Consider the following 26,478-nt stretch of genomic DNA (forward strand, 5'->3'; position numbering starts at 1 on the left):
TATGTCCAGCAAATGACCTCCACTATCAGTTGCTGTTGTTATTATTATTATTATTTTTGTTATTTCTGTTTGGTTCTTCTTTTGGTTTCAGTAGAAAAACAGTTCCCTTGATCACAATGTAGCCTTTATTAATTTCTATGAATACTTGGACTAATATTTGGTTAAAATAGAACTGCCTAAAAACAATTGAGAAGTTTATCAATCAGTCTGAAGCGAAGATCATTAATACTAATCGCATGTCACAGTTCTGTAAGCAGGTGTGGGCCTATTTTTATACAAAGAATCTGTTGACGAAAACCATGCTAGCCTTGATTATGGCCCTGTTTTGCAACGCTTTCTCCCTAATGTTTGTAGATCCGATGCGTGTTTTCCTCCTTTTAGAAATGTTGTCCACAATTCTCAGCTTTTCATGCAAAGAGAAAAGGTGTCAGCTGAGAAAAATCCAACATTGCATATTCAATCACTTCCTCATCAAAGGCACATGCTTGTATTTCAAAAATCTATGCATTGTCTCTATTGCCTCACCATCTAAGTTAAAATTGTCATTATTAGTCTGTGTCTATTCTCACAAGGCATTTCCACATAGCCAGCCTAGAGCTGACCAAGTCACATGCTCCGTGCACTACCACATTTCTATCTGTGAGTGAGGAGCGCCAGGATTAAAGCATTTGAATCCCAGTACTTCTAAATTCCTTATTCACACGGTTTTACTTCACTTAATTACTCCATACTTATCAATACTGCCTTGCAGTATCTTCATATAATTACAGATTATAAAATCACATTTATTGCTCACACATTGCTCCCACAACAGCATGCCTGCTCCCCCCTTCCCACAGGGAGTCGCGAGCTGCCCCGCGCAACATCACCATAGTACCGACCCCGCCACCGTAGCCGAGATGCTCCACCTCGCACAGCCACTACGTCCCCCCAAAAAGGACATGGATTCGTTGCAAGTTGGCCACCCATACAACGAGCATAGTCAGCCGCTTGTATCCCCCTCTGGGCACGACACATGGCTGCGCAAGGAAACAAGTTGAGCGGCCGCCAGTGTGCACTCGGAGATGGGCATCAGCGCACTCGCCCCTCCCGCATGGGTCGCGGGACGCAGCAAGCATAAAATCTTCTCTCCACTTGCAACCCACAACCGTCAAATAGGCACTCACAACTCTTATCTCAACTAGTAAAGCTTTAAAGACTTAGTATTGTTCCAAGAACCACACACAAAAATGACACAAACCATCTCGCCAGACCTAATCACAATTTAGTTCCACATCCTTAAATTCAGCACTGTCTTGCACACCTCACTTCAACACACACAACATTTAATCAACCTCTACGAAAATTCTCTCACAAATAGCTTTTTCTTCCACCACAACATGCTCCATTTTAATTCACATTTCACTCAAACGACCACTCGCTCCTTACGCACAGACAGACATGCGTGCACACACACAATCACACACAAGCGTATTTCACAGTACGCACACGCGCGCACACATTGAACGATACATATCTTAGCACATCACCGCACATGCATCATTGTTTAGCTTCGTCTTCTAAACGAATGTTAATTTTAACATCTTAACGAGACTATATAGTGCTCGGCCTCCTGGAACCGCGATGCCGCTTTCGGCTTCCATTCCACTCTGATTCATCCAAACTTTTCATGATGTCATCTCTTTTCTCTTTTCACTTCATCTTTTTTCTTCATCTTTCTCTTTTCACTCACACCAAAGCTAAAATAGACATCCTGGCCCAGATCTTATAGTCAATTTATTCCTATGTCGTAATCTCATTCATCTCAAATGTTCTTTCTTTGGAACATTATTCCACCTCATCCGAAATGTCCACACGCCCTGTAGGACATTCCCAACCTCATACAAGATGTTAATTTCCTCAGAACGTCTTCACATCATACAATAATGTCCACATGCCCTGTAGGACAATTACAACAACATCCCAATGTTCATTCCTTAGAACATTCTTCAATCATACTTCTCATTTCATTTCTTTTTATCTCATTTCTCATCATCTTCTAAACATGTCTCTCCATTTCTCTTGTGCACATTTCTGCCCCATTTAATGTCTTATTTTATGTTCGCTCTATTTATTTTATTATTACTTCTTACCATTATTTCGTTTCTTATTTAACGAGGGGCTGTTCCCCTTTTATTGTTTATAGTTATAAAAAAATAAAAACTCAGGGAGCACATTTCCATGATCAACCAGCCATCAGACCCGCTCACACACAAGCTCTTAACAGCCCCTGGACTTCCAACAGGCGCCAGACACATAAGTACAACATCCAAAGTGAGAAAAACGACTCACCTTATTTTCAGCCAGCTGGATGTCGTACGTCTGTGTCTCAGCGGGCCGCAGCCTCCCGAGAGGAGCACGGATCCTGTTCGTGACGCCAATTCTGTAGTGTATTTTCTTCCAAGGAGAAGGGTCAGTCTGGGTTAGGGTTAGGGTTAGGGTTAGTCTGTCCGGAGCAGACGCAAGGCCAGGCTGGATTGATGATGCAAAGACTTCTCCGACAATTCAGTTGATTGGACAATAAGATTTTATTAAGACCAATACAGCTGCTGCCAAAAGAAGTTGCTCTCACGTGCACGCCCCTTCTCGTGTCCTCCTTCTTAGAGGGAACATGATGAATATTTAAACTTGGTAATGACATATGCATTGGTTACACTGAATGGCTAATTTCTTTGTCTATTTCCCGCCTGAAAACCTTCAAGAAGAAAAATGTCCCTCCTTGTGAGTGGCGTCGGCAAGTCTACGCCAAATTACACCCCCCTAAGATTGATTACCTTAAGAATAATCAATTTATGACAGGCAAGTCCCAGGAATGTTTATCCACATGTCCACTGCCTGAGGGCATCCTGCCTCCCCCCTAGAGAGCAAGTGACCTGCTGATCACTTGGCCCACATGTGCGGCCACTTCTCACTTAAAACAGGCGTAAATGAAGTCTAACTGCACTAGTCGATATTAAAACATACCAGCTAGCCAACAGATGGCAGACCTGCCACTCAATAAGATTTCTCCTGATGAACCACCATTCCCCTCAGTCGGAGTCGATTGTTTTGGTCCATTTGAAGTGAAACGTGGAAGATCTAAAGTGAAAAGAAGCCACACTGGTGATAAACCTTTTGCCTGCTCTGATTGTGGCCAAAGATTCTCTCACAAGGGCAACTTAATCAGGCACACGCGTACACACACTGGTGAGAAACCTTTTCCCTGCACAGTTTGTGGCAATAGATTCTCGAAGAAGGAAAGCTTAAAAATACACACAAGAATCCACACTGGTGAGAAACCTTATGCCTGCACAGTTTGTGGCCAAAGATTCTCTCACAAGCGATAGGATGTGTTGCATCACTGTCAGGTTCATCAATTAGACATTCTATATAAACAGCATAAATGAAGAGGAAAGACACTCAATTCCTGTTACCAGCTCACGAGGAGAACAGAGAGAATGCACAAATTCTGCTTGGTGTTGTCCTCGTGAGGCGAAAGCTTCTCTCATACGTTCTCCACTTATCTCTCCGTTCCCTCTCTTTTTATTAGTTTTCGGATTACCTGGTTACATGCATGTTTCCAATTTAAGGGGCAGGGAATTTATGCAAGCCGTTGGAAACACTTGGACTTGTTATCTATGTGTGTGTATGTGGGTGAGAAATTACTGTTTTCATGCAAGCTGTTGGGAGATACGTGAACTTGTTTTTCTTTGTGTGTCCATGTGGCAAAGAGATTACGGTGTACATGTGTCAAAGCATTACACTGCAAAAACATTCAGTCATATCAACACCTTAGCACTAGAACGCCCAGGGGTTGTTACACCTTTTTTTACAACAACGATTGAACGACAAATCTGGGTGATATTTGAAAAACAACTCTGCTGGCTACAAGTAGATGACTTTAATTTGTAAATTGGCCATTCCCTGCCAAAATAGCAGGTGATATGGCGGGGCGACATCGTCAAATGTAAAGCATAAGCAGTCAAATGACCGCCTTCTGGGCGTTCTAGTGGGTCTTGCTTCTTGCTTTTCCTTCTTGCTTCTTCTTTTCACACTTTCTCCTCGGATGGTTATAATAAAAGTAGATATGAAAGCAGAAGCAATTTCTTCATTGCAAGCAAATATCACATCATTCTTATATTTAATTTACAATACATATATATATATATGTATTGTAAACTAAATAACTCAAACATATGTTCATTCAGCATAATCAGCAAATGATAATGATCCTGATCATTTTAACAGGTGTGTTACAGCAGGGAGGGATTGAAAACCTGCAGGACAGGTGCCCTCGAGGACCGGAGTTGGCGACCCCTGATTTACAGTAATCTGTTTGACACAGACATTCAATTAATAAACAAAAAATAACATACCATGTGCGCCTTTGTAAACCAGTAGTAGATAAATCGAAAATAAAGTCCACCACATGATATTACTTTCTTTGTAACTTCTGATTCCATCGCGCCACCCGGCATACATGACCCTGAACAGGAAGTGATTATTCACGAAAAAATTCCAAACAATATTTCGACCAAGTTTCAACAGAAAACAATAAACATCGAGGTTTATATGTGTTAGAATAATTGTACAGAGGTTATCCCATATTTACTCTTATAAGTATTGTAAGGCATTGATTCAGCATTATAAACTTGTTTGAAGTTGTCGTTTGTGAAGGAACTCGAATGTGACAATGACACAGCTGCAAAGTAGGAACGATGCTCTTATCGAAGAGCATCCCGTGGTTGGACGCTGAGTCCTTAGGACAGAATATAACAATAACAACGAGCTTTCACACACACACACACACCGTCTTCAAACTGTTTGCCGCGATGCCACATGTTCCCCCCCACCTTTTAGAGTAGCAATTGTGTACAATTAGGCACCACCCAAGAAAATAAAAAGAGTGGAGGCTGAGGGTTTCAGAGCGCTGTGAGAAGTCTCCTTTGCTCTCCTCGCGAGTAAAAAGACAATATTGTTTTGAGTGTCTTCTCTCCTCGTGTGTTATTTATTAATTTCCTAAGTGGTGTGAACCTGACAATATGCAAACATACACATTCATAAAATAATTAACTCAAACAAATATTACAGATTTGAGTTGTCAGGGGCAACCAATCGAAGGTAATACCAGCGCCAGCTACACTCCTACCAAATTACCGTACGACTAACATTTTGTAAATGTCAAATTATTTTACGCTTCTAAAATAATCAACGGTAATGCCAACATTGTTCTGGTGTCCTAAATCATATCAACTTTAATACGTCATTAATACACACAATGGAATTTTCATTTAACATAATGTGCCTATTATAGGTGAAATATTCACCACCTTTACTGAGAAATAACTCTAATCAGATCGTTTCTTTTAGTTACTCTTAACTAGAACGACTAACTTCTGTATGGATCTTTGAACGATGGAAGGCTTATTGAGGCGCTCTCCATTTTTCCATAACTTTCTTTTTCCCATCATACTGTCACTTTTCGTACTAGTCCGTTATCTTGATTTCTAGCTCTTCCCTCAACATCTTACTCGCGGCTGTAAAGTTACTGCTGCATTTTGCTCCAGTCTTGGTATAGTGAGTATTTTGGTTGGAGCTACTCCGCCTTGCCAATGACCAATACGCAGTTCACATTCTCTTTGGTCAACAACCTGATGTCAGAACATTGACCATATACTTGGCTGATTGCAGGAAAATGGTGAAGCTCAACTCTCCGCACTTTGCCAAACTTGTCATGTATGAAACATCTTGGAATCTCAATTTTATCAAGGTTCTCCAAATCATTTATCCAAGTCTCCCACCATAACTTCAAGTCCATAGGGAGTGGATCATCCCACCCTGTGCCTCTCTGACACATCTTTTGTAGTACTCTTTCCTTCAAAGATGAATGGGGCTAGAAATCCTACACGGTCAAATAGAGAGGTCACAATGGAAAGAATCTCTCTTCGTGTTGTGGGTTTTTTCTCAAGTGACACCTTGAAGGAGAACCCATTGTAATCAATCTTCCATCTTATTCCAAGCACTCTTTGCACTGGTAAGTCATCATGACTGAGATCAACATTCTTCACATCCACAGCACATTCTGCCACGTCAATTGAATCTAGCACTTCTCGGTTATTTGAAAGGAAATTGTGTAGGTGCAAGTTTCCTCCTGCTCACAGAGCTTGAGATTCATTAACTAGCTCTTTCGGCTCATCGACTGACTCCACACACACTTATGAGTCCATCATCAACATAGAAATGCTTCTTAATGAAGCTAGCTGCGGTCGGGAACTTTTTCTTATTATGGATTGCAAGGCATTTCATGGCATAATTGGCACAACCAGGTGAAGATGACGCTCCAAATAAGTGTACCTTCATCCAGTATTCTATGGGTTCTGAGTTGGTGTCCCTGGTTTCCCACCAGATGAACCACAGATAATCTCTTGTCTTCCTTTTTAACATGAAACCTGTGAGAAAAAAAAATTCCACCTCACATATGATCGCAACAGGACGTTTGCGGAAACAGCATAGTACGGCTGTGAGACTATTCCTAAGGTCGGTTCCTGTCAACAGATGGTCATTCAATGAGGTGCCTTTGTACTTTCTAGAACAGTCGAAGACCATACGAATCTTGTGTGGTTTCCGGGGTGGTACACCCCTTGATGAGGAATGTACCAGAGATTCCTGAGCTCTGGTTGAGGGTCTACTTTCTCTGCATCAACATCTCTGAAAATGCCCTCCCTAAACCTCATATAGTCATTTTTTAACTTGCTCATTTTGTTGGAGGCCTCCCTTTAAGATTTGCAGAAAGAGAATGTCTTCTTCAGATATTTTTTTTTCGCCTGCTTTTGTGTCTGCAAAATCAGCTTCAGGAGCTTTAATGACAGCTGATAGTGTTATTGGTGGTAACTCTTTGACAGATACTCGAAGACAGAGACTAGTCACATTGTGTTGCTCTTCCAACAATACTCCAGCTGAGATCGGTTTTGACAGCATAAGGCTCACAGTCACCTCCAGCAATGACCTCTCTTGGAATCAAGGCTCTGGAGCAGTCATAGCCAATCAACAGTCCAACACCACAGTTCATCAGTGGGGGCATCTCCTGTGCTACGTCAACAAGATGTTTCCATGAGTTGGCTGTTTGTGGAAAATCCTCTTTCTTTAAGTCCACACACTCTTTCATTTTTTGTCACTGAGTCCTTTCCCATCATAGTGGAGAGTTTCAGTTTCACTGGTTCCATTTCTACCTTGAGTTTCACACATTACTCTGCTCTGCTGGGGTCTCAGTATCAGGTGCGTTAGATGCAGAGATCCATACTGGCATAATCATTAACGTACTCCCATCGTCAATTCAATTGACATAGCAGGATAGTGAGGATGTGCTTTCCTCAACTGCATTTTGTGTTGAGAATGTCTCTGTTGGAGAACAATCTCCTGGATTGCAGTTGGATGACTCTTTTGGCATATTCCACACATTGTAAATGGGCTGTCACTTATATAGCGCTTTTCTACCTTGGGTACTCAAAGCGCTTTACACTGTACCTCATCTACCTACTGATGACGCAGCGCCAGGAGCAACTGGGGGTTCAGTATCTTGCTCAAGGATACTTTGACATGGTGACCATGGCCGAGGATCGAACCCACAACCTCCGGGTTGGGAAAGGACCACTCTACCACTGTGCCATGCCGCCCCATTGCTCTATTTCTACAGTCCTTAGAATAGTGACCCTTTCTCAGGCATGCAAAACACATCTTATTTTCCAAGTATGCATTTTTTCTTTTCCTATGAAGAAATTTCCATTAGCCTCTTGCATTTATGTATAGAGTGTTTTTCTCCACAGCAAATACACATGCCTGTGTTTGAGCTTTGTGATTCTGAGCTCCATTTCTCTGTTTTTTTTCAGCATCTCGTAAATTGGTTACATTGGTGTCATCTTGGTCTGTGGAACTTGGTGGAACTGGGGTGTTTACATTTGTGGCAAATGTGTTTGCTTTTGAGCGCTTAATTTCCCTCACTGTTGTCTCGGTAGAGGGATATAAAGATGACACTGGATTGCAAGCTATGTGTGCCTCTTTAGATATAACCAGAAAATGCTGGTGAAGCTACCACCAGCATTTTCTGGTTCTCCTCGCAGTCATTCAGAACTTGGAGACCTTTTATGTGAGGCATAGCATTACTGCAAGTTTGGAGAAAATCATTGAATTCTCTCAATTTTACATTGTCTTTCCCACCAATCTTTGGCCATCCATTGAGTTTTTCTCTGAAAGTCCATTGTACTACAAAGGAATGACCATATCTGGAGTTTAGTCAATCCCATGTTTGAGCATAGGCATCTTCATCTGTTCTATAAGAGCTGCCTTCAAGAGAAAATTTTGCTCCACCTGCTATGTACTTTTGTACATAGAACAGCCTATCTGCAGGATATGAGCATAACCTCTCTATAAGAGCTTTGAAGCTTGTGCTTCGTTCTGTAAATTTCAAAGGATCACCTGGGAATATAGTAGGTTCTGGTGTTGGAAGATGACTAAGAGTTAATGACTCTTGTAATGCCTCAATCAAAGTTGTCTCATTTCGGGCAGTTTGATGTTCTTGACATGGGATATAGTGAGAGAAAGGGTTTGCATCATTCTTTTTGATGCCTACAGGGCTGATTGTCCCATTCCGTTCCTTTACTTCCTCTTCCTCATACACACTTAACTTTGCCTTAATGTCTTCAATGTCTCTCTGATTTTCAAGTTTTTATCAACTGCTGACGTTGAGCTTCAATAGCTGCTTCCATTTCAATCTCCATCTACCTCCCTCTTAATTTAAATGCTAGTAGACTCTGAGAGGTTCTCTGAACAGCAAGAACTGGGTGCGGTGATTTTGGAGGCATATTCATTATCCAGCAGCATGCGTAATCTGAATCTTTCTGCCACTGCATCAAATTCATCTTCAATTAGACGCACTTTCATCAGGTGCAATTAATCTGCTGTCACCGCTACACGCATCAACTTTTCTCAGGATTTCTTGACTTGGTGTTGTTTGGCGTCGGACACTGTCATGTATTTCTTTTATCTCACACTCCCGATTCTCAACTTCATCCATCATCGTCAAAATTGATTTAACCTCTGACGAGTTTCTCTTACATTACTTTTCCACTTCTCATATGTTGCATTCAACTTCTTTTCCTTTTGAATTAACTCTTGTTCTTTTAGTTCCTACATTTTAGGTGTTAAATGTCTTTCACGAGAGGATTTTCTTATTTTTTCCTCAGAAACTTCGTCCACGTCTTCATGCTCTTGCACCATATCAAACTCACAATTTTCAAACATTTTAAGCCTTCAAAATTATGGAGAATGATTGTAATAAAGTAAGACGCAGGAATACAACTAACAGGAAATGCTTAAAACAACATAAGATTAACGCTCTTAATACCCTTTTTTTTTAAACAACCTGATCTTATTTTATGGATTCATAGATACCAAATAAATTTGAGTCACAGCCCCTAATATGCTATTCAATCAACACTGTCCAAAACTGTTCAATTTTGCAAACAGAACAACAAATGATAGCACTTATCAAACATTCAATATATATTTTCACACCTTTCAAGAACTCATATCCATTGGTTTATATTAATATTAATATTAGTCAATGTTCTATCCATCTACTTCCTGAGGTGCTGCAATTTATACAGGCTGACTTGAGGACCCAAGTTATGGCCTATTGCTACTCGGGATAATGTCCACCAAAACCTTTAGTCGCCACTGGATGAGAAGCAACGTTGCACGTTTAATCCTTTAGCTTACTGCCGGATGAGTAGCAATGGTGCACGCCAAGGCCTGTAGCTTTCTGCGGGTTGAGTGTGATGATGCTTGATGTAGCTTGTCGCTTGCTGCGTGAGGCGCGCTGAAGCCGATAGCTTGCTTGGGATGAGAAGCACCTTTGACACAAACATTCAATTAATAAACAAAAAATAACATACCGTGTGCACCTTTGTAAACCAGTAGTAGATAAATCGAAAATAAAGTCCACCACACGATATTACACTTTTGTCTCTCTCTATCGCCGTCTTTCTCTGACTGTCTCTCGCGCCATCCGGCATATGTGACCACAAACCGGAAGTGATTATTCACAAAAATATTCCAAACAATTCGACCAAGTTTCAACAGAAAACAACAAACATCGAGGTTTATATGCAAACACATTCATAAAATAATTAACTCAAACAAATATTAAGGATTTGAGTTGTCATGGTAACCAATCGAAGGCAATACTAGCGCCAGCTAGACCCATTGGTTACACAAAAAAAAACATTGTTCAGCAACATAAATTTTATTTTCATATCACGTCCCAGCCACAGGGCGTCCATCGATCAAATCGCTCCTATGTACAGGTTTGAGGTGCAAGGTGTTTACACTTTCTTTTTTGTTTCTGATGGATCCGGTCCAAGTTGGCTTTGTGTGTGACAGGCACATGTCAAGGTGGTACCACTGTAGAAACAATAATACACAACATCAAAGTCGCCGCCTGAGGTTTGACTTGACCAAACCAAATTTGTTTGTCTTTTTGTGTCCTGCAGACATCAATGAAAAATATATTTGCACTGAGCAAAAGGAGCCAGACTTCACTTACATCAAAAAGGAGGAGATCACATCGCCACTGCCCTTTGTCCCTTTAAAGTGTGAAGATGAAGACAAGGGTGAGCGTGAGCAGGACAGAGGGGTGGAGCCTCCAAGCAGCAGCTTAAGTCAACACATGACAACCGAAGGTGATGCAAACTACTGGGGACCATCACAAGCACATAGTCATGACGCATCATCGCATTCTCCGGACACTGATGATTATGATGATGATGATGATGATGAGGATGAGGATGATGATGAACAACAACCTAAAGATGATAGGGGATGTCACGCTGACATCAAATGCTGGGAATGTTCTTGGTGTGGGAAAACATTAAGTTCAAAGTTGTCTTTAAAAGTGCACACAAGAACACACAGTGGAGAAAAACCTTTTTCCTGCGCAGATTGCGGCAAAAACTTCTCCCAAAAGTCAAATTTAACAAAACACACAATAACACACAGTGGAGAAAAACCTTTTTCCTGCTCAGTTTGTGGTAAATGCTTCTCTCAAAAATCAAATTTAACACGACACACAACAACACACAGTGGTGAAAAACCTTTTTCTTGCTCAGTTTGTGGCAAAAGCTTCACTCATAAATCTGATTTAATAAAGCACACAAGAACACACAGTGGAGAAAAAGCTTTTTCCTGCTCAGTTTGTGGCAAATGCTTCTCTATGAAGTCAAGTTTAATACTACACACAAGAAAACACGGTGGAGAAAAACGTTTTTCCTGCTCAGTGTGTGGCAAATGCTTCACTGTAAAGTCAATTTTAACACAACACACAAGAACACACAGTGGAGAAAAACCTTTTTCCTGCACAGTTTGTGGCAAAAGCTTCTCTCAAAAGTCAAGTTTAACAGAACACACAAGAACTCACAGTGGAGAGAAACCTTTTTCCTGCTCAGATTGTGGCAAAAGCTTCTCAGTAAAGTCATATTTAACAAGACACACAAGAACACACACTGTGAAGAAACCGTTCAGTTGCAGTGTTTGTGCTAAAAGATTCTCCGCTAAACAGTGTATTGAGAAACACAAGTGTACTGGTGAGAATAGAAGCGATCCTTGAAGCTTCAAAAAAAGGAAAAAAAAACTAGAATCTGAAGTAATTGGCTCTTTGTGGTAAGCTGTAAAAGTGTAAATGCTTTTGAAAAAAAATGATATATTGAATACTGAATTTTGCAAAGATCTTTTAAAGACAAAGACAATTTTATCAGTGACAGAAGAACTATTCTGTCTTGTGATTTTGTGTTTATATCAAACATGTAAATGAAATCAGATGTCAATTGTCTTTGTAACATTTGTGAACATTATGATTTTAGTTGTTTTTAAAACGGAATTAAAAGGAAATGGAAAAGGAGTGAGAAAAAAACTGTGCTTATGAAATCGCAACCCTTTTCCACATTGATCAATAAAGTCACTTGTTCCACTTGCTCAACTGACCTTCCTTCATTACACTGTGTGAAAATGTGAAAAGAACAACAGAACTAGAATGTGAATTATGAGAAGACAAAGAAAGAGAAAAGCAAGTAGTCCCAGTATGTCTCAATGGTTTTTGAACGTCAGGGCCGATCCGGTTGGCCTGGAGATGAGTCGCCGACCTGATGGTGACTGGAGTCTGCGCTGGTTGGCGACTGGACAATTAATTTTTCTGACTTTTAATGGTCTCGAGCGGAAACTTGTTTTGTTTTTGCTCATTGTTGACATACATATTAGTATTTTGTACATTTATTATTTTGTATTGGCTTTTTGGTTTATATATTAATAATACCAGAGATGGGCATTCCGTCCCAGAGACGGTACGATCCAGATGGACGCCCATTTTATGGACGGACGGACGTTGGGCGAGGAAGGCTTTTAAAAAGGACGGACTAAGCAAGGACGGAAGTGGGTTTTCGTCCGTCCCTCTAATCATCCCTAAAAAAAGAGTGGATCGCAATTTTGTTTAGTTTACTAACTCAACTATTACTTACAAACAAATACACATACTTACTAACTTAATATTAGATTGCGGAAATAACAATGGGCCGAAGAAACAAGTGGCGATAGAGAAGATAGAGGAGATAAAAAAATTCAATTGACTATATCGGAGGAAGTGTCTGCTGTCAGGGAGCAACAGAAGCAAATGTTGGAGCTGTTGCAGGAAGTGAAATGGCTGCGCCTCCAGAATGAATCAAAAGATAAACTCATCGCAGAGCTGAAAAGAAGAGTTGAAGACTTGGAGCAATACTCAAGGATAAACGAAGTGCTCGTTACCGGAATACGGCCTAGGTTGTATGCGCATGCTGTGACTGTGGACACCGGGTCCAAAATTGCAGAGCTGGAGGTGAATTCCGTGGAGCAACAGGTGGCTGCCTTCTTGCAAACCAGTGGGGTGGAATTGGACGTGGAAAACATCGAAGCAAGCCACTCTCTCCCCAGGAAGAATAACAGCGACACACCAGCAATAATACTGAGGTTTGTGAACATGAAGCATAAGAACGCACTGATGAAACAAAGACGGAAGCTGAAAGGAACTAATTATGAACGATCATTTAACTCAAGGAAACGCTGCAATAGCAAGAGAAGCTAGATATCTGAGGAAGCAAAAGAAAATGCAAAACACTTGGGTCACTAATTGTGAAATATTTATTAAATTGAACGTGGCACCAGAAGAGGCCAACGTTTTGTTAATTAGAAGTATGGAGGAGCTGGAGAAATATGAATAAGAATCAACTTCATAGCCTACGAGATACAGGACAAATACATACAAACGCCTTTTCATTTGGAAACAGCTGTACCTATTATAGGTGACATTGGTGACACTAAACACGACACGGGCTTGGGGACATGGCAGGGAATTCTGGACTGCGAACTGATGGAGCTGAAGCAAGATGCACAGGCCACGTTGAAGAGAGTTGGTTATTTGCAGTGTGTATTGACTCACTGTCAGAACTATTTGAGTACCGGTAATTTGATTTACAGATTTAAAAAACAAAACCTTTTTTTCTTTTTTCTTCCAAATATATGAACAAAATTTGACCTCAGAAGAGGAAAGTAATGATATTTCAGATAATGGAACTTTTGAGTTTGATCATGGGACAAATGTACACTTTTTTTAAGTCAACTGAATATAAATGATATAATTTTGAGACTAATGTTGATCCAGACACATATCTTTATCACAATTACAAATGTAAATCTCACTATTACACTACAAATAAGTTTGATAAATTGAGTATAAATAGGTTTTCACTTATACATTTCAATAGCAGGAGCCTTTACACAAACTTTCATCAAATTAAGGACTTCTTACAATCATTGAAACATAAGTTTCATGTTGTTGCCATTAGTGAGACCTGGTTATCAAATGACAAGGGCTGGAATTTTGATTTAAAAGGATATAATCTCCCCATGGCAATAGGAACAATAAAAGAGGCGATGGTGTGGCATTTTATGTTAAGAACGATTTTCACTGCAAAGTTATTGACATAACAGTTATTAATGATATTATGGAGAGTTTGACAATTGAAATTTGTTCTTGTAAATATAAGAGTATTTTTCTGAGTTGTATATATAGGACACCTGGTTCTTGTATTGATGCATTTGTTAATATTGTTTCTAATATTTTGAGAAGGGTAAGCAATAAGTTATTATTTGTTTGTGACGACTTCAATATTGATTTGATAAAATGGAATGAGCATACTCCGACAGCTGACTTTCTCAATAATATGTTTGGTTTGGGTCTCCGGCCACTCATAAATAAACCGAGTAGAATAACTAGAGGAAGCGCCACACTTATTAACTATATTTTTACAAATGCTAAATATCAGGAAATAAGTGGTTTACTGATTAGTGATGTAAGTGTTCATCTTCCTGTTTTTGTCATAACACAAAAAATACATGAAAAATGGCTCACGGATAAAAATGAAGAGCAGTGTAAACTAGTGAGATTAAGAAATCTTATTCTTTGATATTTCCCTATTTGACTTATGGCGTAGAATTGTGGGGATCTACACACAAAACTACAATAAATGCAATTGTAGTTCTGCAAAAGAGAGCAATGCGAATTATTAATAAGACTCACTATTATGCACATACAGACCCACTCTTTTTCAAATCAAACATGATGAAGTTAAAAGACATATTATAAAATCATGTTTGAAGCAAAAACTCAATCTCTTCCTCACTGTATACAAAAGCTCTTTGAAATCCGGGAGTCGCAATACTGCTTAAGAGGTGTTTGTAAGTTCAGTGTTCAAAAAGCAGTTAAGGGAATTATGGGGAAAGGGAAAGATGTGTTTCTATTGTCGGGGTGAAATATTGGAATAATGCAAATATACATAGGAAAACCTGTGAATCACTTTAATTTTTTTTTTTAATTGTTCACAAAGCTATTTTGAAAACTCGCAGAGAATGATTTAGATGATGATTTATTTATTGCTATTTTTTTGTGTTTTGTCTTTGTGTTTGCATAAAATGTAAATAGGTAAATGTAGTTTTTCATTGCCTTCAGGGGGAGAAAAGGCCAGGCTTAAATAAGCATTAGCTTCTGCCTGTGCCATTCTGTCATGGGACATATGATTGTAACTGTTATGTTGTGTATATATTATGGATTGTAATGATGACTGATGACAGAATAAACAATCAATCAATATTTACATACCCATCCCTTTGCATGCGAAGTATGTCCTTACCTGGGAATGGAACATTTCTTGAGTGCAAAATCTCTGCAAGCACTGCCACGACCTGGAAGTGGAAGTCTTTCGTTTCCTTCTAAAAGAACCTTGCGTTATTTTGCAATAATTATAATGCAAAAGTTTTGCAATAAATCACAATAGTGTTGCGTTAGAAAGCAATCTTAAATATTCACGTGATGTTCCCTGGTGGGCTCTGGTCAGGTGTCCAACATGTGTGAAGTTGGCAGCTAAAAGCTATCTTGGTTAAATAGTTGTGAACAATTCAATCCACTCACGATATTCCCAGCCGGTAAGTGGATGTGCACCGGAAATTAGCCAGCCAATGAGCTTTATATAATGCTTATGAATCATGAAACCTCTGCCGTTACCATCTCTCAAATTGCACGGACACTTTTTTGGGGGGAGGGGGGACTGACTGACCGAATGTAAGGACGAAAGCGCTTTAAAAGGACGAAGACGGACTAGGTCGGAGGACTATTATTTTTATGAATAAGAACGGAGGGACGAGGACGGAATGGTACCCAGGTCGCGGACAGAGGATGGACCAGAAAATATGAGTTATGTAGTAAAATCCACCCGTTTTTGTCCATCTCAGGGGGCAGCCATTTTAACACTTGCTGTATGAGTCCAATTATTTTAATATATTTGTAAAAATATTTTTTACTTTTGTTTTAGTGTTTGTTTCAATATTTATTCAATTATTTGTAATATTTTGGTATTCTAATATTTAGTATTAATATAATTACCTCAAAACTCCCTGCCCATTTGAACATTAATTTATTTGAATGTTTAATCAGTTTGAGTTTCATTTTTTTCTTTCTAAAATGAAACTACTACATAACACAAGACACACCGCCAGCATTTCTCATACTGGGAGATGGCGACATATTGTTGTGCTAAACTCCAGTAAATTACACAACGGCTAATTATCTTAGAGAAAATTATTGATACATGTCAGGTTCACACCAAGTGAGATGAGATTAGGAAACAACGCACACAATGAGGAGAGAAGACACTTGTAGCGACTCCAAGCAGCCTTGTCGCTTCTGAGAGAAAGTGGGTGGGTTGGGTACTTGTCTGACGTGCTGCTTGACAGTTGAAACACTGGTAAAACAGCTGGTAAGCACGCCTATTTAAATTACCCGGCATTCACTCCTAACGACATATGGCCCAATCACCAGCCCGTTACCATAGCAACCATGTATGCGTGTGTGTGTGTGTGGGGGGGGGGTGCATGTTTGGGGGTGTGCGTGTGTGTGTCATTATCATACATGTGTGAAAGCAAAGCACACCAAGCAAGCTGGGCCTAGGTTAGAACAAAGGTAAAGCTAAACAGCTATCCTTCATAATACAAATGTGAGACAAAGGCATCACTGTCCAATGTCCATTTTAAAACCCAAGTTTAAGACTGTTGGCTTTAGATATGAAGCCAGTGGGCCCATGTCAAAACGAGTCAAAAGAATACTGTGGTCTACCGTATCGAATGCTGCAGTCAAATCCAACAAAACGAGACATACGTAGTCACCAGTGTCATTTGCCTGGAGGATGTCATTAAAAAAACGTAACAGGGCTGACACTGTGCGATGCATCTTCTTGAAGCCTGACTGGAAGACCTCCATAACATTATGTTCATCCAAGAAAGATCTTAACTGTGAGTGCACCACTTTTTCCAGAATTTTATAAATAAAAGGCATCTTGGAAATTTGTCTAAAATTGGATAGCACAGCTTGATCAAGGCCAGGTTTCTAAAGCAGGGGTTGCACATCAGCATGTTTAAAGTGTTGGGGGACTACACCAGAAGACAGGCTGCTGTTGATAATGGCCAAAACCGATTTACCAATACTCGGGAGAATTTCCTGAAAGAAGTGTGGAGGAACGGAGTCATAAGGGGCACCAGATGGCTTGATATGGCAGACCACATCCTCCAAAAATGTCAAAGAAACGGCTCAAAGGAATCGAACACTGCTGAACAAGGAACTTGGACTGAGGGGTCAAATGTGGCGTTCGAAACAAGAGCCCTAGCTGTAGCCACCTTGTCAACGAAAAACTGTAAAAATCTATTGCACATTTCAGGGTATGAGTCAATGCAAATCGGTTGACGGGGCTTCAGTTCATAGTCAATTGTTTTAAATAGAGCACATGGATTTTGGCGATTTGCCTGAATCACACATGACAAGTGGTCTCTCTTGGACTCCTTCACCTTTCTCTGGTAACGATGCTAGCAGTCCTTTAGGATGTGATAGGAGACTTGTCTCTTTTCCACCTGCGTTCAGCTCTGCGGTATTCCTGTTTAGCTGCACGAGTGCTCTCATTAAACCATGGCTGCGGTCTATTGTTTTATTTTTCAATGGAGCCACGGTGACCAAAATATTAAGGCAGAATGAATGGAACCAAGTGCTGAGTTCCTCTGTGTTCCGAAAAACACAGCCGATCAAAGGCATCAGAGAACTGACTAACAGTGAGGGGTTGAAAAACCAGGCGCCTGCGCTCACTAGCCGTGGCTTTGACAGCACTGGAAAACATTGCATCAAAGAGCACAGTCATATGATCAGAAAGCACATTGTCCAAAACTTTCAAATTTTAGACCGTTAGACCAAAAGTAAGGACCAGGTCTAAAGTATGTCCTTGAAACAGTCAATGAGTCTTAAGAAATCCTTTGCCAGCGGTTTTTCAGGACAGCACACGTGACTATTAAAATCCCCCATGAACAGGATGCGATCATATAGCAGCATGACCTCGGCAAGAAGATTCGAAAAGTGATTCAGAAACTCCTTGTTGTATTTGGGAGGACGGTAGATGTCAGCGCAGAGCACAAGCAGGGCACTGGCAACTTCAAAGAAAGTGTCCTCAAAGCTGCTGAACGATGTGGCGAATATACACTGTTTAAATTTAAATTTGTTTTTACAAACAGTCACCGTTCCTCCACAACGGCCTGAAGTTCTCAGGGCATCCAAGTAAGAACATGCAGGCGGTAATAGTTCAAGCATCGCACTGCACTCACCAGCGCCAGTCCAAGTCTCCGTCAGGCAGAGGAAATCAAAGTCATTGGAAAGAAATAGCTCCCTCAGGATAAACGATTTGTTCGTCAACGACCGGGCGTTCAACAATGCTATCTTTGTGGGAGCAGCAGCAGGTGCGCGTGTCACCTCCAATTGGCGGGCCCTGGGAAGTTGAGAAGTTGGCCATCCACACCGCGCCCAAGGGCGCGTGGTGGACGGCGGCACAGCCGAAACTCCTCGGCGCTGCCGACGACGGGTATCAAGCAACGGGGTCCCGAGCGAGCCACAGCGGAGTAGAGCGAGCGGGGTACGAAGTGTGGACCAACTCCCTTTTCAGTCTCGCCAGTTGGCCACCACGTTTGCCGTGGCGCCGCTTCCCCCGCGATGGGAGCGCGTGGACACGGAAGAGGTCGGCCACGATGTCAGCAGGCAACATCCTCTACCGGCCGTGCTCAAAATTTCCAATGCCGCACCGCAAGTCCAACAAAGTTTAGCGATCATACACCAGCAGAGAGTTTGTGAATGAAGCACCAATCAAATCCAGTAAAATGAGCTGAATTGTCAAGAGGGTCGTCGAACACATCGTCGCACTGTACGCCATCTTGCCAAAAAATAAATAAATAAATAAATAAAAGCAACTTTATTCATACAGGGCATTTCGTAATAGACATCGGAAAATGGAAGACAAGTGTCAGTCTCGCGTCAGGTCAAAAGCCAAAGAATAGAAATGTGTCTTCAAACGAGTTTTGAAAACGGACAGCTGCCTAATATTTTAACATTATTTTCAATCGACAGGAGTGACAAAATGGCCACCCCCAGACATAGCTAAAAACGGGTTGATTAACTCTTATTCCACAAACGCATTTATCAAAATACCTTGTTTCAACTAATGAGCCTGCAAAGAACATATTCTTGAAAAAACACATTTTTGTGTTGATTTGCTCTTTAAGATCCTTCTGATGAAGAGTATGAAAAGAGTGTGACCTCATACTTTGAATTTTTACTGCGTGGACAGGAAATTAATCGTAAGGGAAATGGATATTGCTTACAAACTCACCTAGTAATTAAGACTCTCTGTGTTTCACTCCAGTCCTGTAGATGACAGTAATGGCCTTCACATAGTGTACAGTGTTCATAATCAATTCAATAAAGTTAATGTTGAGTACATGCCGCCTTGCATGACTCACTCGTGTTTGTATAAACACACACATTTTTCCCGTAACACACACGCACCCATAACAGAGATGGGCAGTCCGCCACGGGGCCGGAACTGTCCGTCCCGGCAGATGCCCATTTTTGTGACAGAGGACGGGGAGTGACAAGTTTTAAAAAAGGGTCAGACTAAGCAAGGGCCGAGGTGGATTTTAGTCCAGCCCACTAATCGTCTCTCATGCGTGTGACGTGGTCACGAGGCGGAGAAAGTTCATCTCAACCGACTCAGCAAAATGGACAAACGACAAAAATTGCCTCAGACCACTTCAAACGCACCAGTAGTTACTCAACTGAGCAGATTTTTCAACAAGAGATACAGCGCGAGTTCTACTAGTACGACAAGTGATGACCTAGTAGCGCGAGCAGCGTCAGAGCCAGCACACCGGCAGGTGACGTCAGCATATCGCTTGACTGTCCACTGCTGCAGGAGTACGTAGCTTTAGTTGTGCTAAAGCTAATGCAGATAAATATTCAGTCACTGCATGTTATCTTCTACGGAGCCGCCTTCATGAATTGCCTACACAACGCTTTTCAGGTGTTTACCAGTAGTCACATTGCACATGCATATTCTGCCCTCTAGTGGGTCAACACATGGATAATGCAGCAGCAGTCAGCCATTTCACCTCACTGACAGAAACACAGCCAGTCTTGTGTGTGTAACCCGAGATAGTTTTGTTAAATAACTGTTCACATTTAGTATCTCATCCCTTTGCTTGCGAAGTGTGGGACATCTTTAAACCGTAAAAATCTCTACCAGCATATACATTTAAATAACCCGGAAGTGGAAGTCTTTGTTTCCTCTTAAAATAACCTTGCATTATTTTGCAATAATTATTTTATAAAAAAAAAAAAAAAAGGAAAACGTCTTGAGTTAAAACGCAAAAGTTTTGCAATAAAGCACAATAGTATTGCGTTATTACTCAATCTTAATTATTGTCTTGATATCCCCTGGTTTGCTCCAGTCGACATCATCATCATCATCATCATCATCTTCATCACATCACGAAGGACTTGTGTTGCAGCTAAATGCTATCTTGGTTACACAATTGTAAACAATTCAATCCACTCACGATACTCCCAGCCGGTAAGTGGATGTGCACAGGAAATTAGCCAGCTAATGAGCTTTAAATAATGTTTATGAGTGCACAGAGGCTTTTGTTTTTTTTTTTTGCAGCAGCGGGATGGGGTGGGGAAGGGGGGCGGACCGACGGAATCCAAGGACAGAAGTGCTTTCAAAGGACGAGGACGGACAGGGTGGGGGCCATAGACGTAACCAGCCCATTTTTGGGGGTGCTCAAGCTGAGTCGTGATGTACGTGTTGGTAGTGTAACCCTTAAAAGTTGTTCTTCCTTATCTTCGAAGGCCGTGGTATGGCGGGTTACAATTATAGATTTGACTTTATGTATTTCTTCTGGCGTCTTCCTTGCTAAAGACAACCGACACGGCAGGACAGCCTCGCTCTAATTCACCTCTCTCTCATTTCTTTGCTCAGGAAATGTGCCGGACCAAACCAACTCAAAAAGGAATAAATACTTAAGCACAATATAAATGAATAAATATATACTCACAAAACATCCATCCATCCATTATCTGTACCGCTTCTCCTCACAAGGGTCGCGGGGCGTGCTGGAGCCTATCCCAGCTGTCTTCGGGCAGTAGGCGGGGGACACCCTGAACTGGTTGCCAGCCAATCGCAGGGCACACAGAGACAAACATCCGCACTCACAATCACACCTAGGGGCAATTTAGAGTATCCAATCAACTTACCATGCATGTTTTTGGAATGTGGGAGGAAACCGGAGTGCCCGGAGAAAACCCACGCAGGCACGGGGAGAACATGCAAACTCCACACAGGGAGGCCGGAGCCGGGATCGAACCCACGACCTCTGAACTGTGAGGCGGACGTGCTAACCAGTCGCCCACCGTGCCGCCACTCACAAAACAATAATGCAGAATTTTAGAAAAATAATAAATACAAAATAATGTATGCAATCCCCAAATTAATATAACAAAATATAAATATCAATTGGCAACTAAATCAATCATGTTTAAAGTAGTACATACCAGACAGTTGAAATCAATAAAATAATGATCTTATGTGGCGCTTGTTGACATAATTCCTCCATGGACGAAAAAGGCCCCCCTCCGGGTTGCCTTTTTGCTCCAAACCAACTGCATTTTATAACAGCATGACACACACGCAGCGCGAGAGCCGCACTGGACTGTTTCTCATTCATTTAGCTGGCATCATTTACATTAAAATATACCCACACAGAATTTTAATAAGCAAAATACCTTTATTAGACACTCGAGCAGCGAGTAATAATCTTTTTAGTCGATGAAGTCATTGCCAGAGCGCAATAAAAGTGACATCCGTAAAAATGAGTTTAAGCCAGGGGTCACCAAGTCCGGTCCTCAAGGGCACCTATCCTGCATGTTTTCCATCTCTCCCCGCTACAACCATCAGCAAGCTTTGCAGAACCCTGATAACGATACAAATCATTTGACACAGGTGTGTAGCAGCAGGGAGAGATGGAAAACATGCAGGATAGGGGCCCTTGAGGACCGGACTTGGTGACCCCAGGTTTAAGCACAGTCCAGAAACCAAGCGGAGCTTGAGAAACAAGTCGCCCTCAACCAGAAGAAGCAATATTTATATCTGTCCGAACAACACTAATATAAATGATTGCGTGTGTACGTGTGTGTGTGTTTGAAAGGGCTGAGGGGCTGTTCGTGTGAGTTGAATCCAATGGGGTTTTTTTCAATTGAAGGGAAAGTCAACCCAAACATTTTTTTTCAAGAATATGTTTTATGCAGGCCGCCTAGTTGAAACATGGCATTCTGATTAATATTGTGTTTGTGGAATATGAGTCGAGCAGCAAAATCCACCCGTTTTTAGCCATCTCAGGTGTCGGCCATTTTATCACTTCTGTTGACTGAAGATGACATCACAGATGCCCTGAGGGGTCAGATAACGACCAATCATGGCTCAGTTTCAGAAAACAGGTGAGCTGTGATTGGTCATTACCTGAGCCCTGAGCAACTGTGATGTCATTTTCAGTTGACAGAAGTGACAAAATGGCCGCCACCAGTGATGGCTAAAAATGGGTGGATTAACTCTTATTCCACACGCACAGTATTTATCTGAATGCCTTGTTTAAACTAGTGGGTCTGCATAGAACATATTCTTTGAAAAAAATATGTTTGTATTTATCTCCCCTTTAATAAAGTATTTGTATAAGAAAATAAATCCTGTTATTCAATTATATATAGATACTGGCTAAGATTATATACAGAAATGTACGGGCAAATTACAACTTTTGTAACATTCAGCACAGCCCGGGGTTGACAGGTATGTTCACATACGCATTTTATATAACTAAGTTTCTCACCTTAATTCGGTAAAGATTAATAACACGGTAAATAAAGGTTATGAACAATATCAGTGACAAAGAGTAGACAGAGTCCAACCCTCACTCAAATAAAGTACGACTTCTGCTGGAAATATGGACCAAATGCTGACACTGGCGTTACATGGACCAAATGGCCCATATCGGCGGATTTGGTACCACATACGAGACATAGACGCGTTCTACAAGTCTAAAAAGCAATATTTAAATCAGCACAAAGAAAACAACAAAATATGCGATGAAAACACCAACACACTTCCTGGCACAAAAACTGACAAGTACAAGTCCAACCCTTCACCGCTGATGTTTGGAACGATACTCAATTTTAAATGAACAAAGATGGCTCGAATCGGTGATGAGGTCATGACCGCTGCATACTGGGTTTCACACAATTACTTGGCTGCTAGGCTGGCCACCATCTGTAGCAAAAGAACCACTTTGACATACAGTAGAAGCCGAAGCCTTCTCATGTCAAAGCCAATGGACAAAATGCCAATGTTGTTCATTTAGAAACTTTCTACTCATACTGTACGTCTCAAGACAAAGGTGAGGTGTGACAGGCATGTAAGGGAGAACTCTGGCCTTCTTACTGCAACCTTGGTGACATGAATTTGGCTGGAAATGGCTTTTCAGTGGAACCTTCAAAAAATGTGGGAACTTGGAAAGTGGTCAAAGTTGTTTTTCCATAAGATTTTTGGCCAAGTTGTAAACAGCACAGCACGTGTGTTTGTTTGTGTGTCTTGAAGTGCTTTGCCCCACCCCCCCCAAATCAGGTCAGAGCTGGTGGGTGCGGCCAATGAGGTTGTAGGTTTGTGTCACAGAGTGTGTTGTTGTGTAGATGCTGCCGTGGGCTTCAAGATCGTTTTCGGGGGCGGAACCAGCGTGCTGGTGGAGAGCAGTAAGATCTTGATCGCTTTTATTTTTCACCACTTCATTATCAACACATGTGAATATATTGACTTTCTTTCTCTGCTTGATTCCGCTTCTTGGATTGTTCTGCTGCTTGCTTTTGTCTTGTTCCACATATTTCTGAGTTATGGCAACACGTCGAGTTGAATTGCTGAAAATTTGCTTGCCTTTTTTGGTCCAAACATCGATACCTACATGTTTGATGATGTCACACCCAGTCGATTTGGATGAAAGTGGATATTTCCCTGAGGAACATCACTGTGAAGATCACAACAGAAGAAGATGTAAACAATTTGACCTCTTTTTTTCCAAATTCATCATTTAATTAGAAGAAAATCTGAGAATTGTTAATAAGTTTGGTGTTCTTGGGTGCAGTAGACTTTGGACATGGAACCAGATTGAGTGTAAAAAGTGGTGAATGAAAATGTCAATTATTACACAGACCATATGATATATGTGTTTCAGGAAGCAGGAAATTACTTTTACAAAGTGGAACCGGAGTGATAGTTTGTAAATTGTAAATTGGCTTGTAAATTATGCCACTCACTGTTTGTGAGTGTGTGTTTATTACCGTAAATGTTTTAAATTCATAGTTCAATTTGAAAAAACGTAAGGCAAACCAGACAAATGTATGCAGGCATTGTGATATTATTATATATCAAATGTGAGGTTCTTATCAGGTTCTTGTTCAAGCTTCTCACAGTGGAGGCCTGTAAGTGGGAAAAAAAATATATTTTGGAGACATTTTATTGTTTCGTTTGAATTAAAAGCTGAAACTTTTGGAAGTTTGCTGGTTGCAGTTTGTATGAGCGTCACATTGTTGCATATTTGGTGAAGTAGGGACGTATGGCCAGCAAGATTTGAACTCTGCTTTCATGCTGTAACGTAAAAAGAAGAAATGATAGTGGAATGACAAAGATTTAATAAAAGGTTGTTTTATTTCCAAAGCTATTGTTTATTTTGAAGAAATTTGAGTCAATAGTGTGCGTGTCTATACGAGTTTGGTCTTCAGTAAATTCAACTTTGGACATCGATCCAGAGTTAGTGCAAACAAGCAGCCAGAACCACAGGTCAGCATATTTGGGATTATATCTTTATTTGGTTTAATTTTTATTTGTTATGAGGACACAAAAGTTCAGGTTCTTGTTAAGGAAACAACTGCTGTGGGACAGGAGACTGGAAATTACTTTTTGGAAGCGGAACTACTGTGACAGTGGAGGACAGTAAGTTCTGCTTTCATGCTACAAAATAAGCGCCAAAACCCAAACTCCATCACTCAACGAAAATTGTGAAATGAAAAGATTCACAATTTTTTTTTTTTTCTCCACCAAATATATTGTTTAATTTGGAGAAAATTGAATGAGTCTGGTCTTCAGTAGCCATGGCTTTGGATGTGTTTGGTTGCTTTTATGCTTAGGGAGGAGGCTCATAATTTTTTGGAGGCTATGGTATGTGTTGTGTGGTGTTTAACAGCACTACACAAAGAACAATGAATGTGAGAGGCCACAGGACATTTAGACTGCCAGAAAAACAAACACGTTGTCATAGAAGAAGAAACAGAAGAAACTTGGCTAATTGTTAGCTTGCATGAGCTTTTACATTAGCTTGTTCACTCCATGTACAACACTTTGTATGCAGCGATTGCTGTTTTTGAAGTGCTCTATGAAGAAAGTTGAGTTAATGTGCACCTGATAAATGTGAGAATGTGGTTGGTGTTGGTTTAGGGGAGGACTTTGAACCATCCTTCTACAAACTTGAGGCCAGCAACCTGACGGCGTGTCTCGCCACCGGCTTCAGCCGACACAACGCCATGGAGAAGGCGGTAAAAGGACACACGTTCGAGGAGTCTCGCGCCGTGCGAATATCGGATGACTCGCTGTACAGCCAGGTGGCACTGCTGACAGCCGCACATAACGACACGTGCGTAGAAGGTGAGGAGGGAGGGGCTAGGACTCAACTTAATGGAGTCACCACCTCATGTCACTTCCTGTTTTGGATAAAGCAGGTGACGGTGGTGGACCAGGGCGGTGCCAGGACACGTTGGTGCCAGGTTGGTGTTGACATGCAATCGGCGCAGTCTGTCGGATCGAGTTTAATGTGCATGTCGTTGGCAGACAACAAGGTGAACCTCCTCTCCCTCACCATCCTCACCCTCCGCCTCATCTTCGCCAAGGCGCTCGCCATCAACTGTGTCATGACGATGCGCCTGTGGTTTGGCGTACCAGAGTAGCCAGTGCCATGCTCTCACCACCTTCAAATGCCTGAACGGAGGCAAAATCACTGCAGTTTGTTTGTGTTTAAACTTGTATGCTTTATTATTAAGTCAATTAAACAAAAGTCTATAAAAATATCATGTTTAATTGGTTAATTATGGTATTGGTGTTGAAAAAAGAGGCCATAAAAGCTGCTCAATTGTATGAAATAAAACTATGAATACATGTCATCGTCACTGTCCACATTCCAGTACGCATATTGAATACACTAGGGGTCGGCAACCTGCATTTCATCCTTATGTTGCGGCTCTGCGTGACTTGGGAAAATAAATGATAAGTGTCCGCTTGAAGTGTATATTTGTCTCAAAAACGTGCATCGTGTCTTATTAGTAAGTCAAAGTTTTTAACTTCTTTCTTCAGACCTTGTGCAATTTCGGTGACCAGCATT

The 26,478-nt window shown here is 41.1% G+C and overlaps 2 protein-coding genes across 3 annotated transcripts in view; both read left to right on the forward strand.

The window, feature by feature from the left end:
- The window catches only part of LOC147132788 (uncharacterized), a 90,701-nt gene extending 78,675 nt beyond the window's left edge, over positions 1-12,026 (forward strand). For both annotated transcript variants that reach the window (XM_086012091.1, XM_086012090.1), the window contains exon 3: positions 10,566-12,026. In XM_086012091.1, the coding sequence (XP_085868217.1) occupies positions 10,566-11,677 (1,112 nt within the window). In that variant the 3' untranslated portion in view covers positions 11,678-12,026. The remainder of the gene's footprint in view (positions 1-10,565) is intronic.
- An 11,221-nt stretch (positions 12,027-23,247) lies between these two features.
- LOC147132790 (uncharacterized) lies at positions 23,248-26,385 on the forward strand. Its single transcript, XM_086013159.1, has 5 exons — positions 23,248-23,260; positions 23,747-23,806; positions 25,542-25,748; positions 25,820-25,867; positions 25,932-26,385. The coding sequence occupies exons 1-5, from the start codon at positions 23,248-23,250 to the stop codon at positions 26,045-26,047; spliced, it is 444 nt and encodes a 147-aa protein (XP_085869285.1). The 3' UTR covers positions 26,048-26,385.
- Positions 26,386-26,478: the final 93 nt, after the last annotated feature.

This window comes from Filicampus tigris, chromosome 17 (assembly GCF_054856515.1).
Source record: "Filicampus tigris isolate MCC_2025a chromosome 17, RoL_Ftig_1.0, whole genome shotgun sequence".
Classification (NCBI taxonomy): Eukaryota; Metazoa; Chordata; class Actinopteri; order Syngnathiformes; family Syngnathidae; genus Filicampus; species Filicampus tigris.

Coding starts and splice junctions, on each gene's coding strand:
- LOC147132790 (XM_086013159.1), top strand. Junction 23,807..25,541: donor CAGCGTGCTGGTGGAGAGCA/GTAAGATCTTGA, acceptor GTGTTGGTTTAG/GGGAGGACTTTGAACCATCC. Junction 25,749..25,819: donor TAACGACACGTGCGTAGAAG/GTGAGGAGGGAG, acceptor TTTTGGATAAAG/CAGGTGACGGTGGTGGACCA.